Raw genomic sequence first — 17,569 nt, forward strand, 5'->3', positions numbered from 1 at the left:
CATGCAGGGATTTGTTTTGGGGGATGAAGGGCAGATAATTAAAAAAAAAAAATTCAGGTATCTACTGAAAGCTTCAAAATATTTATTTCTTTATTATTGTTAATATTGATATTTTTAATCAACAAAACCCTAGTTACTAGTTTCTTAAAAGCACCTAATCACTAGCTTATTAAAAGCACCTTTGGCCTAGAGGTTATAAAATATGCACTTTCACACTTGATCTATTATTCCCACCTCCCCGATCGATAGAGGGTCATGTCTAGAATGTATCTTGTCTCCACCGTAGGTAATCCCGATTTTGTAGCACTTTATGTATCTCCTTTTTTTCTGGGATCATCTGTCACAAAAATCCAAGACATTTTTAGGGAGAAGGGGATGCTTTGTATTCAACTGGATCTATTACCAGACGTATGCTTCTGCCAAGAGTGAAACAATTCTAGGGTTGGAAGGATCATGAGTGATCGTTCGCTCAAGACCCTTCTTTGCAGGAGGACTGCCATGTGAGAAATCTATTCTGTTCTTGAAGACTTATCAAATGATCACTTATTCCATCCCATGCCATCCTTCTACAGTCTTGAGGAAAGAACCTCCCAATTTTCACCTACTTGCATACTTAGAGATAAAATTTTAATGGTGTCATTTTTGTCACTAGTGCCTAAGGCCACTAAAACAAAGGCTTACATTATGGACAAGGCCCACACTCAGGACTGCTAAATTAGACTTCCTTGACTGAGATCCTGAAGTAATCTAGTATGGAAATCCAGGCTTTGACCTTGAAGGCCGGTATCTCCGTTGGGAACTCTGGCTCCCCATTATTCATTTTATCATCTTGGACAAGAAGGTTGACCTCTCTGAGAATGTTACATCATGTCAAATTGTGATAGTATGGTATTTAATCCACACAGAGTTAGGGTGGTTATATGTGAAAGCACATGAAATGGTACCTGAAATACAGAGGCTTTCAAAAGTTCTTAATTTTCTTCTGACACAGAAAATAACAGATTTGCCTAGGAACTATGGTTTATTACAAAGAGATGGGGATGTGCTGGGCCAAATGCAAGCAGTAACACTTGAAGTGATTAATAATGTGATCCTTCCAGTACCAAAAGGGTAATAAAGCTTCTAAAAGGCATATACACAATGGATGGTGGTAGCCCAACGGTGACTAAGTATTTTTCTGAGGCTGGCCTCTTATTATCAAGAGATACTGTGATGTCGTCTTTTTCAAGGCATTGCAAAGTGATTGTAAGCTTGCGAAGCATTAGACAAGGAGATGGAGAGTAAAGGGCATGATTGTGTTTATTAGCTCACTTTCCTTCCATGCACTTTGCACTCCAAAAATTTGTTTAAGCAAGGAGCAGAGGTACCATGATGTATGGAGCCTATCACATTCCTTTTACATAAAGATTTCCTGTAATAGCAGAAGTTGGTCTGCAATATCGTGAGCGCCTTAAAGAATAAAAGCCCCTTAAAAGTGGAATTGTTTCATTGACCTGTGAATAGACGTTTAGGGCAATTTGCATCAGAGGCATCTTCATGTCTTGTCTTTTCACACTTGCTTCTGAATACGAGAAGGAAAATCTGCTTGGGCTTTCCTTTTGTGTTTATGTTAAAACTTTCCTAAAATTTTTCATTTTACTTTGAAATGTATTATGTTCAAGATGCCATGACTGTTCAAGAAAGAGATTCTAAAAATATCCTACCCTACCTTTCTGGATCTACCTTTCCTATCAAAACTGCTTTAGCACATAATGCTAATTGGCAATAATGAATGCAAATACTGTACAAACATGTCAGTTAAGACAGCTATCAATTTTGAGGTGCAATCCTTTGGAAAGCCATCCACTCTTCAGAAAACCTATTTGGGGAATTAGCAAGACTCATCTTGCATAAACAATGAATTAAAATGAGAATGGAGAGAAGTGATGATTTTGTAAGGCTACGAAATTGAGTTGTACGTATATAAAACTATTCACGCCTTTTGCCAAGCCCGAATGAATAAATATATATTATGTATATATTTATACATATGTGTGTCTGTACACACACACACACACATATGTACATATTCTACTGCTGAACAATAGAATGTGCTCGTCTCCACTAGCCAGGGATTATCTTAAGAGTTGCTCAGAAAAGCATTCCATGTCTCCCTTCATTCTGCCTCTCAGCTACTCTCTCCCTCTCCCCTCAAATAACCATTCAGGAGGGAATGCCGGTGTCTACTCTAGAAGCCCAAGTCTACAGCCACGAAGCCATTCAGTGATTTAGGTAAATCAGAGCCATGGCAGACATCAGGTGTCTTTGTGCAAAAACTCCCAAGTGAATGCCCCCCTGACTCCCATTCTAACTCTGCCCTTCAATAGTGACACGACCTTGGACAATACCCTTTCCCTCTCTGCAGTTCCATTGCCTTACTTTGTAGAAAGAAACTTCTATCGACTCTGTCGTATGTTATAGCATCGATGAATCTAGATTTAATGGAAATGGGGCTCTGCAGAACCCTGAACCTGGAGGATGTGAAAAACTGTAAGGCAGTAGGGAACCAATCCCCTGAATATGATTTCTGGAAGACTAGAGAGAACCAGCAGAAAAACCACCCAGTGGTGACCTTGTGCTTCTTCATGGTATGTATCTGCCATAACGTACCATCAGCCAATGATAACTCTCCGGTCCAAGCCCGCAGTGGATGATTAGATTGTTTGTGGTTTTGTGTATAAAAAGCCCTGTACCAGTTCTTTCCCCAAAAGGGTCTCCACAGAGCCGAAGCTCTGACGCGTTGAGTTGTTTCGCCCATCGGGGAGCTCAGCTCACTCCTGAGCCTGAGAAAAAGTTTATTTGCCCTGGTCGGTGATGAGGATTAAGAGCGAGTGCATTTGGAAGCTCTTTTACAACCTGTGTAGCACGATTGAAACAGGCGCATTAATCTTACTGTCCTTTAGAAATGGAGTCAAGTGGTCCTGCAGACCGAAGACTCACCTCTAGGATCGATGTCTGCACTTGGAGGATCTGTTCATGGCCTTTGAGCTGCCGGATGCAGATTTTGCAGGACAGCTGGGTGGTGGTGGGTGTGTAGCGCTCCAGGGAGAAGGCACAGTGCAGGGGCTGTTGGTTACTGCACCACACGCGGGAGAACGGTACCTCCTGCGGGGAAAGGGGGGGAAGAACAGGCGTGTGGCGAGCAGAGCCCGGCCGAGATGGCTGGCGAATAGGAGAGACTTAAGAGCGATAATTATGAGGATGATGACAGTGATTGCAGCAGAGATAATTGCCTAAGCGACTTTGGTGGAATTGTTGTAGAAATAATGTTCCAGCATATGCCAAGCAGCACAAAAAGTAATTAATGTCAATTCCAATTGATAACATTTGAATTCCAAAACCACAGCGCAAGCACTCAGATTTCATTTGGTGACACACACAATGAGAATACTATCAAAAATTAATCCTCATGTTTTTCCACTAAAAAAAAAAAAAGAAAAAAAAACATTCTTTAGAAGACTCCAGTGGTCCGTCCTTCTCCCTAAGCGTGGAGTAGGATGATAGCTTTTCACCTTAATGAACATTATTCTAAAGAACACACCAATCAGAACTTACCCCAACACCACAAACTCATACAACTGTATAAACAGGCCACAATACTGCTAATGTAACCAGCAAAAGAATTTCACCCAATGCCAATCACATACACACAGACACACATCCCAGAGAGAGACACAAACACACTGGGCTGCCCACAGCAATCTTGTTTGGCAACTCCTCATTCACACAATTCAACTGCCAACAATTATGTGTATAGTGCCCGCTAATGACCAGACGTTGTAGAAGATAAACGGTAAGAAACGAGGTTCATTCTCTACTGTCATGGGACCTACAGATAATTGAGTGTGGCAAAAGCAATTTTTACTAAATGAGGGGGAACATAATAAAATCTACATACACCACCCTTTCCCCCCGACACCTTACTTGCCAGTGCTAGCCAGTGCTGCTCAGGCACGTGGCTTTACAATAATGCGAAGCAGAGGTCAGTCGTTGATATTCTTTCATCTAAAAGGTCTCTCCTTCCTACTCAAATCAAGCTGAGATTCTTGGCAATGAGTACAGGGGCCCAGCCTCTGATAACGTTCATCTCCATCTTTTTTCTTTTTCTCATCTCATGAATGTGCTTTTTACCTGCTGCTATTAATATAATTTCTTCCAATATTGACACTGACGGGTGGCAAAAGATGTCTCAAGTTTGGACGTTTGATACTCTTTAGTGTGACTGGTGATGAAGCCATCACGGATTATAAGACCAGGGGCCATGATTAAAATTCAATTTGCTCACTTTGAGGAACTGGGAGTCACTTCGTTTTTTGTGAGCTCTGATGTGCACACTGGTTCCTAATTTTCTCTGCTGGAAGTCTCACGGATCTGGATTTGGGATGCTCCCTGGGGGAACCAGCAAGGAGGGGCGGGCTTTGATTTTTGCCCACTCGAAGAGCAGAGCGCTCGCTTGGGGCAGTCTGAGAGAAGAAAGTCGCGCACTAACCCCTACCACACATCCCGGCAAGAAGCATAAGGGCTTTGTGGCTTTGTTTCCTTTGTTCTTCATCCTGAGCCAAGGGAGAGGCAGTGGGGTTTTGTCTCAAGAAGCAGAGACAAGGACTGAGAGAAGGTCCAGTTGGGGAGGCCCCCCGGCAATCTTTGGAGGAAGTCATTTTCCCAACAACATGTGAAAGTGACTTTTCACCTGCACCAAATCCCACACCAGATAAAAGAAATAATGATATGTGTTTACAAGTTCTACCATTTCTTCTTCTTGTCCAACCCAACTCTTTTCATGCTTCTCCTCCTAAGGCTTCTTCCATTTTGTAAACTGTGGGCAACCCTTACTTCGTATCTCAGCCTCCCATACTTCTGTGTCTGCTTCCTGAACTCTTCATGGTCCTGTGTGCTCACAGATGCCCACTGCCACCTCTCTGTGGAGAACTCGCAAGAGCTACGTGTCTGGAATTTATCTCATTATTATCCATCACCGACATTATACTCTTCGTCACTACAAATCATTTTATTTGGCCTTTACTATCTTCAAAACTGACTATCACCGTTCACTGTCATTGTCCTTCTCCAATTTTCCTATCCCCATTAAGGATCCTCATCTCTCCTCATTAGAGCTAACTGTAGTGACCCACTCCCCAGTCTCCTGCCTTCAATCTCTACCATACTGAGCTAATGAGGGGGTTAGGGCTTGACCGTAGAGGGAAACAGGAAGCAGCGGATTGGCGTTCTTCAGGAAATAGCATTGCAGTATCTTTTTTACCTCTAATCACGAGTGGGGGACACTAGCGTTACCAGATCGCCTGGGAATTCTGCTTTCATTACAAGAATCCTTTGCATGGGGGCCCTGTATGGCCCCCTGATGCCCGCCATATTAAACAGTCTCAAGGGCGTCCATTATCTACGGTCCCATTTCATTTTAATAGCCCTCAGATGGACTCTGCTTCAAACCAGTACACTTTTTATAGAGTTACTTTGCACCGTCCCCTTTCATGAAAGTAACTATAACACGGGGCTCAGTGGTTAATAGGTGCTTTTGCCTAATTAAGAACACTAAGAAGGTTTTTGGTTTTTTAACTGAAATTTGAGTAGTTACAGCATAGTAAAAGTTGTTGGGCTTCAGGGCCAGACAGAGCTGAATTCAAGGTCCTGCTCTTAAACTGCCTCCCCCCTACCCCTGCATTTTCTGCAGTGGATTTGAACACTTGATAATGCTTACCTTCCTAAACAACAACAACGGCACTGACCATTTATTACTGAAAAGTGTCCTCTCTGGTATCATTTGCTACATTTCTTATATTTTCTCCAGTAAACATTGCAAGAAAGGTAATACAATAATGCCCACTTGTAGAGATCATCTTTCCTCGCAGAGAGACATGAGAATCAGCACACACACAAAATCCTCTCTTTTCTCTTTACGTTCCACTGCACACAGTGAAAACATTTTAAAAACCTGATTTTAAGACTGTATCAAAAATAATATATATTTTTTTAATTGTTGGCTCGAGTAGCCACTGCCGATAGTGCTCGACAGAACATTTCAAGGTAATGGAATTAGAAGTACTGAAATTAGTGTGTTTTCAGGGCAATCATCTTTGCTTTTATTTATTTATTAAAAAAAAAAAAAACTATCAAGATGCTCACTGAGCTAAGAGGAATGCTGTCGCAAGTAATATGGGAGGACCAAGTGTAGCAAAGTTATGGGTGTTTAAAGAATTCCGGAAATGTTTTCATTTTGATTCCCATTATAATTAGGTTCCTAGCAGATGGAGAGAATGTAAATCACATCCTAGCAGGAGACAGACACTGGGTTGCCCAAGACACAAAGCATGCTGAAGAGACAGCTGCTTTTATCCTAGGGAGGTGAAAGCCTGACTTTGTGTTTTGTAGGATTAAAAAAAATAATATTGTATACTGTTTATTGCAGCTTCTGTACCCTACAGTCAGCAAGAAATAGCGGAATGTGTGATTAAGTAGCACCTAGGTCCTGCTAACCGATTGAGATCAGAGTTATTGACCTCCTAGACAAGGTCTGCTAAATCTGTGGAGGGGACAATAGCATATCTCTCACTGGGATCAAGTCTTAAAAACCTGAGAAGAAGAGAAGGGATACTGGTATTTTTGCAGGGGGAAGACTAGAATCTTTCCTTTGGATCAAAGTCAACGGGTGCTGCTGTAACCAGCTCTCCTAAGAACTCATGTAGCCTTCCTGGAGCCCACCCAGCACAGCTGGCCCCATGGGCAATAAGGGTTGTAGTACAGTATTTCGTTAACTGTAATCCTCCAGAATCTAACCCAACAAGATTTCAAAGCTAGTTGGTCTGCCTATACACAGGGTCTCCTCACACAGCTCTGGATCCAACCTCAATTCACACTGTTCTAAAAACATTTCTCATGCAGTTGATTGATGTCCGATAGGGCAAATATTCTAGGCAGTGCATATCTCCCAGGCCTGAAAATTCTTGGTAAACTCTACCTTTCTGAGAAGAAGAAAGTAAGGTTTCTTATGAGAGTAGGCGTTGGGTACCAATTGGAATATGTCGCTTCTCAGATTCCTGGCTTGAAGTTAGAGAAAGGGGGAGAGGAAGCCCAGTGATCTTCTGCGTGCTGAGTTGGAAGATGGCAGAAGATGACAGGGAGATTTACCATTTGAAGGAGAAGCCTATAAGTGATGTCAGGAAGAGTGAGATTTTCTGCCTCCCTAATAGCTCTTGGTTAGTTCCCATCCACTAAGCCCTAATGAAAAGCCATTCTCTATCATCCATGCCAAGTTTGTCAGTACACATCATGTTCTACATGAGGTTCAAGCAGGATGAACACACACCCTCCCCAAAGTGCTGGCATCTGATGCCTGGAGCAAACACAGCATGGCCGTTAAGACCAGCACAATATGTATTCACATAAGCAAGGGGATTTCAGTGATGATGGCAGGGGCAAGAAAACTGGAGGCTGAGGTGGTGAGGGGGGAGAAAAAAAAGGAATGGAGCAGAAAGCCATTTGTGGGTAAGTAAAATGGAGTGGAAATGAAAACTCAGTGGCAAACCTCCTGGTGCAGAGAAAATTAAATTATTTCTCAGCCTTCCAAGACTCTTGCAAATTATGGTCAATTACAGAAGGCAAATATTTATCCAAGTTCCCAACGTCCGGGCAATCCAACCCATCCTGGCAATAAAGCGTGTTGGGTTTCCTTGTGAGCCAATGCCCTTTGGCTTTGGCTGGCCCTGTTGTATCCTCTGAGGTCCACAGGCTCTTAGCACCCCCATGCCTTTCCTGCCCTGGGCTCCCCGTGGCATCCCTGGTGTTGGAATTATTGTTTAAGTGCTCGTGCAAGATGATGGTTCTTTCATCTGATTTTTTTATCTCTAAACATTAAACTTGATAGTTACTTTGGACTGAGCCACTTGCATTAGATCCAGTGGAATGCTGCCTTTAAGCCTACAAAGATTAGTACAGAGGAATTTACAGGACTATCAGGATTTGTAACAGTGCCCTAAAGTTCAGTTTGGACTGGAAACTTTGAATACTGCTTTCCCAGATACAGAAAACACCTAGGTCTCAGAACATCATAAACAATACATTTATTCACAGAAAACCTATTGCCGTAGGGAACGTGCCCCAAAAAAGTTGTTTGGAGCCACAAGAGATGCTCTAATTGCCCTGAATGTCCTGAAAGAGTACACAGAGGGGCAATCCTCCAGGTAACGAGAAGCCTGTGAAGTAAACAGGAAAATACAACCTTGTCCAATTTGAAAACGGTGAATTTTCGAAGGCGAGAATGTTGGTGGTTCAACTCTTTTCTAACGCTCGTGGCTCAGCCAAGGTTTTTCTCTCCGTGATTGGCCTCGTTCCCATTCTGACAAGCTGGTTTACCTGGTGCAAGTTTCTCCTTTCTTTCTTTTTCTTTCTTTCTTTCTTTCTTTCTTTTTTTTTTTTTTTTTTTTTTTTTTTTTTTTTTATGAATGCTGCATGGATGGAAAGGTTAAAACCCTCCAGGGCTCTGCAGGCTATGTTGACGGACACAACAAAGATGTGTGAAAGCCTCCTGTGATTCCAGATCAATATGAGCCCACCAGAAGCTTTTCCAAAGCTAAGGACATGTCCTGTCACCTGAAGCACAGATGACTTTGGCTTAAGCAACTCTTGTCGACCAGCCAGCTGCTGCTGCTGATGGTACCCATCACTAGGAATTTCTAGAGAAATCGGTGGCAGGGTCCCACATGGATAAGAGATCTTTCTATGCTAAGCAATTACTCAAATTCCCTAAAAGTCATCTGAGAAGACTCTAAGCCATTTTGCAACATTTAAAAATTCTCTGATACGGACATATGTGAACAATAATATAGAAATATCTTTATATGTTTGTAAAGGGATTCTAAGAGGCATTCTTTCTTAGCCTCTCAGTTCGTAATTTCTTCTTCCCACCTTGCCCAAAATACATGACAGCAAGCACTTCATATATTCAGGACAAAATCTCTTGTTCCTACCTGGCAAGCCCGGGCTCCCTACATCTCAAAACTGTCACCCTTAAAAGCATCGACCTCCAGATCGTTCACTGCTGACCAGGATGAAAACAATGTCTCGTAATGAACTGGTTTTCATAAACCAACCTCCCTTAAGTGGGAGAAAATTTCCATTACGTGGCATCATGTACCTCCCCCGTCCCCCGTTAGAAACCCGTGAACTTATGACAATATGATTAATTCCCTGTGTGTAGTCCAAACTGCTGCATTTCTGTGACAGTTTTGAGGTTAAACCCATACTTTTAAAGGAGGAGGTTAGTTAGGAGTACCCTCGCCAGGGTTTGTGACATGCTTGTGGGTTAAAGCAGAGCCATTTCTGTTAGCAGCCCATCTGGCCAGTACCTGGCATGCAGTGAAGGGTTTAATCCTCCAGAGGAATGGGGGGATGTCAAGGACAGAGATCTGAAGACTAAAGGTATTCCCTTTGAAATGCAGCAACTTTGGTTCTTCCAGAAGCTGTCCACCTTGATGCCTTTCATCTGAAACCACTTCCTATAGGGCAGAGAAGAGAAAAGAGGCACAACAGTGAAGTAACCAATTTCTGCCACATTTCTTTCCATAGGTAGGCATGCTCACTCCCAGGTGTCTCCCAGAAATAGACAGCATGAAAGACACACACTTCTTGTATACCCCTCTAGCCTTGCAAGGTCAGGACTAAGGATGAAAAGCTGCTAAGAAGGATCTGGGCAGGAAGAAATGGTTGCTTTCCATTATTTGCATTGCTTAGGCTTCTAAACATGCCATGCCTTTCTTTAAAACTCAAAGACCTCCCCTACCGCTAGCAAACAGTTATACTGTGGGGTTTCTAGGGCTGTGTGAATTTCATTTGCCAGGACCATAATCAAGGGATGGGTTCACATTTCACACCGACAGTAGGAGCAGTGCCCCCTCTGCCCTGTCATGTGTTGGTTACGAACACAGGCATTATGTAACGCTTATTCTTCAGTTCAGAACAAATGTTACAGGGTGTGTGTATCGTTTGTATTTATAATAATGTTAATAAAAGTTGGGCCAAAAGGCCAAGAGAAAGTAAGTTGTTTACCAAGTTCGGTTTAGCTCAGAAAAAAGAAACCTGGTTCCTGAAGATAAACACTCCTATTATCTTTTGCTGAGAATTCTTTATAATTACATTTAACACAAACGCAATTCACCTCCATTCCATTGAGCAAACCATTTAATTCATCCTGAATCTGTGGTGCTTAGAATCATCACTAGAGAGATGACAAGCCAAATAAAATAACAGACATCAATTCTGTAAAAGGTTAAACTCCCAACTGGGGTGAGGCTGTTAGTGTTCCTGGAGATAAGAGAGATCTCCCTAAATCTATTTCTTAAAATCACCATTAATTGACTTATAATTCCCTTGCAGCGTTACCATAAATAAGAAAACTGAGATCCTTTAATTCTGTCCTATAATCTTCCCAGATTCTAAAAAGAGATTGTGAGAAGTCAGGCAAATAGGCTTATAAATACAATAAAACTTACATTTCAATTATCAGTGAGTAAAAGCAGCTACAGAGGTTATCTTGTCCGACTCTTGCCTATGTACAGAATAACAGTAATAAAAACCTTTCTTACTAAGATGCAGCTGTCCAGCTTTTATCCATCACATATATGCAACTCTTAATTGGTTGCTAGTATCTTTTTCTCAGGACTAAACGATTCAATTGCAAGGTCATTGTCTCCAGTTCTTCATTTTAGTGAGAGGGGTGTTTCTTGGGGGCTCTTAAGCCAGCGCTGAACTGTCCGTGATGTTGGCAGTGTTCTGTGTGTGTGCTGCTCAATGTGGTGGCCACTGGCCACGTGGCTATTAAGCACTTGAAATACGGCTACCGCGAGTAGAGAACTGAATTTGTCCTTTAAATCAAGTTACATTTAAGTATCCATATGTGGTTAGTTGTTACTGTGCTGAACAGCGCAGTGCTGGGTAATTCCTAACATTGTGGGTCTAGGAGTTGGGCGGGACAACATGGTGGCCGGCATCTGTTGGGGGTCATAAAAAGTGGATGGAACATGGTAGGGTGGGGAGGAGAGGGAATCCATTCCCAATGCTGACTTGAGGCCTTTTACAGATACTGGTCACCGGTTCCTTGTTGAGATTTAATGAGTGTCCACTGGAGAGCTATGTTTGATGGGGGCTCTAAGTTTATAGAAAGAAAACTGTGTCTGCCACCAGGCAGCTCACAGTCTAGTGACAGAATAGCAGGCATCGGATTATGATATAGTATCTGACTCTTACAAATACAGGGATGCCTTGGAGGTTAAGGTAAGGCAGAGGGTATAGCCTTGTCAAATGGGAGGAGAGGCCAGGAAAGGAACTGGGAAATCAACAGAAGAAGTGATATTCAAGCTGAGCCTGGAAGTAAATACAGAGCAAGCTATAGAAAAAGGAAGGGGGTGTGCACTCTGGGCAGTGAGCAGGATAGGCCCAAAAGGACGGAGATGAGACAGAGATGGGATAGATTAGGGTAGACAGCGAGTGGCTGAAGATGATGCAAATGTAGGGCAGTGACCAAATCATGAATTCTCGCTTGCTGTGCTAAGGGCTTTGATCATTGATCATTGATCATTGATATTCAGATTTTAAGGAGCATAAGAATCTTCTGAGACTACATACACTGTGAGGAGTATGAATCTTATAAACTGAATGTGGAGGCACACGATTCCAATCAATTTTCCATGTGATCTTGGGCAAGTTACTTATTTTCTTTAGGCTTCTACTCCTTAGCTGGGCTTATTCATGGCCAAGCAAAATAGTCAGCATGTGACCGTATATTAACCTCTTTTCTGCAAATTCTGGCGTGAGGTTAGAAACAATCACGAATAAGAAGTGTGCTTATTAAAACCACATTAAAGCCACAGAGTAACAACAGTGTGGACTCCTCAAAGTATATTTGACTAGGATCTCTAATACCCCTTTCCTTTAAAAATCTAACTTGCCTGCATGTACAGAGAAGTAAACTGAGGTCAGAAGATGAAGGGCCTTGTGCAAGGTCACACATTCCTTAGTGGAGAGCTAGGCTGTTTTCACATTTGGAAACTACACAGCCTCATCACAGTAGAAGAGGACTTCGGTTTTAAATCACCACGTACCTTATGTACAGATGAAAATATGGAGCCCACTCCCAGTCCCAAAGACAGCCATCTTCCTAAAGCTATAGGGTTAGTGACAGAGCTAAGACTAAAACAGGGCAACCTGACTATGGTCCAGTATTTCTTCTACATTTCCCTGTCTTTTTCTATGCTATGCTCAATTTTTTTTTTTAGAGTCATGTGAAGGTCAGACTATTATGAACTCTATCCCATAAATAATTTTTCTAATGTTTATTTATTTTTGAGAGAGTTTATTTATTTTTGAGGGGGAGACAGAGAGCATGAGCAGGGAAGGGACAGAGAGAGAGGGAGACACAGAATCGGAAGCAGGCTCCAGGCTCTGAGCTGTCAACACACAGCCTAACATAGGGCTCGAACTCACCAACGGTGAGATCATGACCTGAGCTGAAGTCAGCTGCTTAACCGACTGAGCCACCCAGGGGCCCCCATAGATAATTTTTCAATGGTGCAAGATATATATAAAGATAACATAAATTCGTCTGTATTTGCACTACTGTTACATATACTGTCTAAGCATTCCTTGAAATGCAGAATGGAGAACATTAGAAATTTAATAGATGTCTACTTATAATTATCACAGAGGAAAATGGTACCTTTTAAAAATTTCTGCTTTAGGGCCCCTAATTTAAATACAACCATGATTTATTTTTGCTGTTTTTAGCTTGCTTTCCTCTCCACCCATTGAACCAACTACCTACAACTAATGGGGTCTCACGATTTTGCAGAGAATAATAAGCAATTATAGTTCTTCTGTAACAAAACAAGCAGTTATTAAGACGAAGAAGCCCAATAATGAACTAATCATCATATTTATCTATTTTTTAAGGCACAACTGGCTTCAGAGTTAAAGAAATAAACTCCTGAGTAAACGTTTTAAAACACTCCCCAAATATAATAAATTATACTTAGCACAGAGTTCCCAGTTTTGCCCACAACCTATTGCAGTCCCCTCGGGGCTGGGCCTTGACCTCTGTATTTTTAAAGATGATTCTGATGCCCAGATAAGTTAGAGAATCAGTGATACAAACAGTTCTGCTGAGCGGGTTGTGAGTCATTCATTCAGTGGATATATTACCCTGAGTGTGAGGCGTGATCCTCATTTGATTTTTTTCTCTCTGGTTCCTATATGGCAAGGACCTTATGGTAAATCTCTGGTTCTATTGTTAAATTAATATCTGCATTAATTAAACTCGAAAATAGGTTCTGGCCAGTTTTTTGTCTATAAAGTGTACCCAAAGGCGAGGGTTGGTGCTGGTTCTAGTCTGTCTGCCTCCTCATTTCACACTGGGGGCTGTTAGTTATCCAGTTCCCGGAGTTGTGGCCAGGAGAAACCTGGGCTTTGTGCCTCAGTGAGCTCTTTATGTTGATTTAATGAGACAGGCAGCAATATTCAGGTGTGCTTCAGGGATACTAAAACAGGCAGGCTGAATTTACATATTTATGAGACAAAACTGTTTGAACTTAAGCATGTGCACACAAACACACACACACACACAGAAATTGTGTCGCTGTGGTGTTTTCCTTTAAATGCTTTACATGAACAATATTTCCCAAGGTTGCATTATTGATAAACACAAGAACTACATCTGGAGGAAATCCTTTGAAATTAGATTCTAAATCCACATTAATGCCAAGTAAGTAATGAGTACCGAGAGGTACTGAATAGGAGAGCTGGGAGCAGTGGAGAAGAAAACGAGTCGTTTTTCCTTTTTTCTGTCTAAGATGGGGCAAGTGCTTAATTCCTTGCTTTCCCTGTGTCAAGGTTTGTTTGAGCTGTGTGTGCATACGTGTGTGGTGAGGGAGAGGGAAAGAGATAAAGCACGATAACAAAAACCTAGGTCGTAAAATGTTGCTGCTTCGTAAATATGCCATCATTCCTCAACCCTTGGTTTGAAAGGGGGCGATGTCAAACACACACATATAAAATGGCAGCTCTAATCATCACAGAAACATTGTGGCAGGAAGGACAGAAGTCATTGCTTGTTCTCTTACTCTCCTCTCACCTTAGGGCAGATTTTTATTAAAACAAAACAAAACACAACACAACAGAAGCATATCTGAGACGATTTAATTTCCTAGAGATAGCTGTAAATGTATTTATCAAAACAGATCTTCAAAAACCTGAAACTAAATTATGCCTCACTGAGTTGTATGAGGTATTTTGTTTTTCACATTCAGAGAAACTGGTACTATTGTTCAGATGATATAGCCCAGGAGCAAAGGAGAAGCCAGCATAGCAGGCCTGCAGGAGGTATAGGGGACAAGGGCATGTCTGGAAAGGGACAACATGTCTGAGTACTAAAATCTTCTGAAGGAATACTGTTTGGTGGGACCATAACGTTGCCAGACCCTTGCTTGGTTCTAAGAGGACAGAATACTTGGGTCTGGAAACTGTCTTCCTTCCAAGGGTTCCAGTGAGGGGGGAAATTTTCAGTATTTTATTGGACGTAACTTCCCAGTGAGCTATGAATGAAAGATGTCCCCATGATCTTCAACCAGGCTTCTTTCTTGGTGAGGAGGACAGTCCTAGTTGGGCCCATAGGTGTTCTTTCTTTGAGATACGGAAGATGCACTGAAATAAATATAGCAACGATCGCGACCAAGCTTGTATCTATTTCCAAATCACAACAAAACATTTTTATCACAGTGATAACGGAGGCTAATTCCAGAATAGGCAATTGTGGCAGAATTGCTTCTGGAAAAATGACATTACTTTTGATTAAGAAGTCAGGGTTCCATCAGAGTTACAGACCATGAATCATCACTGTATCTAGTATATTCAGCTCTCACCACATAAGTTGGGGGAACTAATATCAATGTGTGAAGTCTGCTAGAGGTTCAAAAAGTAAACTGTTGCTAAGGCTTTCCTAAAATGGAATGGTTTTAATGGGTTAGTAACTATAGAATTTTCTCCTCCAATTAAATGCCACAGATGATGCCATGAAAAATGTGACACAGATGATCTGGGATATTAAGGTACTTTAAATGAACCTGTGTAGAAGGTCTTGAACATGTTTACCTGGTAAGGGAAGAATCCAGAAAGCCAGATGCTTTCTGAAACAGAAAACCCAGACACTAAGGCTGCAGAGTAAATGACTGTGTTCCAAAAAGCTACAAGTTACGTTTTAATCTTTCTGTGGGCCAGAAGAGTTATTCAACCAAGGCTGACACTCTCTCACAACCCCAGGGGAAAGCATGGCCTTTGCTGCTCATGACAGCTGTCACATACATCCTGTCAATAACAAGTACAACCAAAGCCAATTTTAAAATCAGCTTTATTTGACATAATAGGAAAGAGAATCACTGGAGGTAAATAGATGATGACAAATGGGGTCAAAAGAATTTCTACTGGAAAACATCTCTCTAAAGCAAAATTAACGTGCTTTAAAAAGTATCCCTAAGTGATGACATAAAGATATTTGGATTCAATTTAGACGCAGAACGCCATTTTCCCCAGCACTGATGAAGAAGTTGTATATTACCCATAGGAAAGGATAGTGGTTTGAAAAGCTGTGTTTAGGGCCTCATTTTCATGACTTCCACTGAAGTTCACAGTCATCTGTGAACAGTTGAGCTGTTGTAGAATCTGGTAGCAGTCACCAGGAATGAAAATAGACGATCTGAAAGTCACTTAGTTTTTTTCTTTAGGCAAATGTCTAACTCACTGGTATATAATATACATGAGCATTATTCAAAGCGAGACCAAACTGGTTATGAGGGCTGACTTCCAAGGCCAATGTGATGAATGGGTCCTCACGGGCACACTGGTTGGCAGTAGGTTACCCCTATGAGCCTGGGGGCTGGAAATGCTCCAAGGCACCCCATGTTCCCTTTAGTTTACTCAGCCTTCAAAATCCAGCTGAATTACTAAACATCAAACTTGGGTCATGATGCATTTTACAACTATTCAGTGGTAGCAAGGGTCTCAGTTCATTCTTTGTTTTGTTTTGTGTTTTGATGGAGAGGGTGTGAGCAGGGGAGGGGCAGAAAGAGGGAGAATCTCAAGCAGGCTCCACTCCCAGCTCCAAGCCTGACATGGGGCTCAATCTCACGAACCATGAGATCATGAACTGAGGTGAAATCAAGAGTTGGATGCTTAACTGACTGAGCCATCCAGGTGCCCCATATTCTTTTTTTTCTTTTTAATTGTCAATGTTTCTTTATGTATTTATTTATTTTGAGAGAGAGAGAGAGAGAGAGAGAGAGAGAGAGAGAGAGAGAAAGAGAAAGGGAGGAGCAGAGAGAGAAGGAAAGAGAGAATCCTGAGCAGGTTCCAAGCTATCAGCACAGACCCAAGTGCGAAGCTCGAACTGATGAACTGGGAGATCATGACCTGAGCTGAAACCAAGTGTCGGATACTTAACCAACGGAGCCACCCAGGAGCCCCTCACTCTTTGTTTTTGATTGCCAAACATCTGTTAAGTATTTTATTTTCGAAAAATGTTCTTATTAGGGGTGGCAAGAGAAGATGAAGATTATCAAATAGCTATCATACGATGAGATTTAACTACTTACACTGAAGTTCTTTCCTCTAAAAAATGGCACCCCTCTGATAAAAGGCTCTTTTATGCAGCCATATATTAAGTGTGCCTTTTTAAAACAAATTTTTTTAATGTTTATTTTTGAGAGAGAGAGCGAGCAAGCGAGAGCGCACAAGCAGGGGAGGGGCAGAGAGAAAGGGAGACACAGAATCAGAAGCAGGCTCCAGGCTCTGAGCTGTCAGCACAGATCCTGATGTAGGGCTTGAACTCACAAAATGCAAGATCATGACCTGGGCTGAAGTCAGACGCTAACTGACTAAGCCACCCAGGTGCCCCTAAGTGTGCCTTTCAAAAATGCCCTGTGCTACTTAAGAGATAGTCAGGGAAGGTTCAGGAACACAGGTGGCACTGCGTCACCTTTACTGGCTTATGCTCAGGATTCAGGTCGTTGTAGCTCTTCTATTGGTAAACATGAGTTTTCCAGTTCAGTGTCTTAAAAGCTAGTTACTGAGGAAATGCTCTGCATAATGGACTTAATGATCCAGGACTGGAATAGCAGGGATCTGGGATGAGGTGTGTCAGGAGAGCTAGGCTATTTATATATGGGCAAAGCTTACATAGGCACTCCTGCATTATCCTTGCTATTAATAACCTCGCACTCTTCGCGAGTAGCTAATTTAAAATGAATTTTATGTGATTGAAAGTACCCAAAATGGAAAGGAACCTTGAACTATCTCTGCCCTAGTAGCCCTAATTATTAATAGATTGTGTATCCAGGATATAACATGACTGCCTGCTGATAGGTATGATTTATAATTGTTGTTCCCTAACTACAACTTTTAGGTGGTTTAAGCGATTTTCTCACTGCCTTCTGCACATCAAGTAACTCTTACTGTTCCTGGGGCTCATGCCATTCTA

General features: G+C 41.9%; 1 protein-coding gene across 12 annotated transcripts in view; it reads right to left on the bottom strand.

Annotated features, from left to right (window-relative positions):
- The window catches only part of UNC5D (unc-5 netrin receptor D), a 574,975-nt gene that overhangs the window by 37,040 nt on the left and 520,366 nt on the right, over positions 1 to 17,569 (bottom strand). For all 12 annotated transcript variants that reach the window (XM_019440815.2, XM_019440818.2, XM_019440819.2 and 9 more), the window contains 2 exons: positions 9,399 to 9,548; positions 2,980 to 3,144 (listed from right to left, as the gene is read on the bottom strand). In XM_019440815.2, the coding sequence (XP_019296360.1) occupies positions 2,980 to 3,144; positions 9,399 to 9,548 (315 nt within the window). The remainder of the gene's footprint in view (positions 1 to 2,979; positions 3,145 to 9,398; positions 9,549 to 17,569) is intronic.

The sequence above is a fragment of the Panthera pardus genome, unplaced genomic scaffold (assembly GCF_024362965.1).
Source record: "Panthera pardus isolate Hobbes unplaced genomic scaffold, ASM2436296v1 HiC_scaffold_13, whole genome shotgun sequence".
Classification (NCBI taxonomy): Eukaryota; Metazoa; Chordata; class Mammalia; order Carnivora; family Felidae; genus Panthera; species Panthera pardus.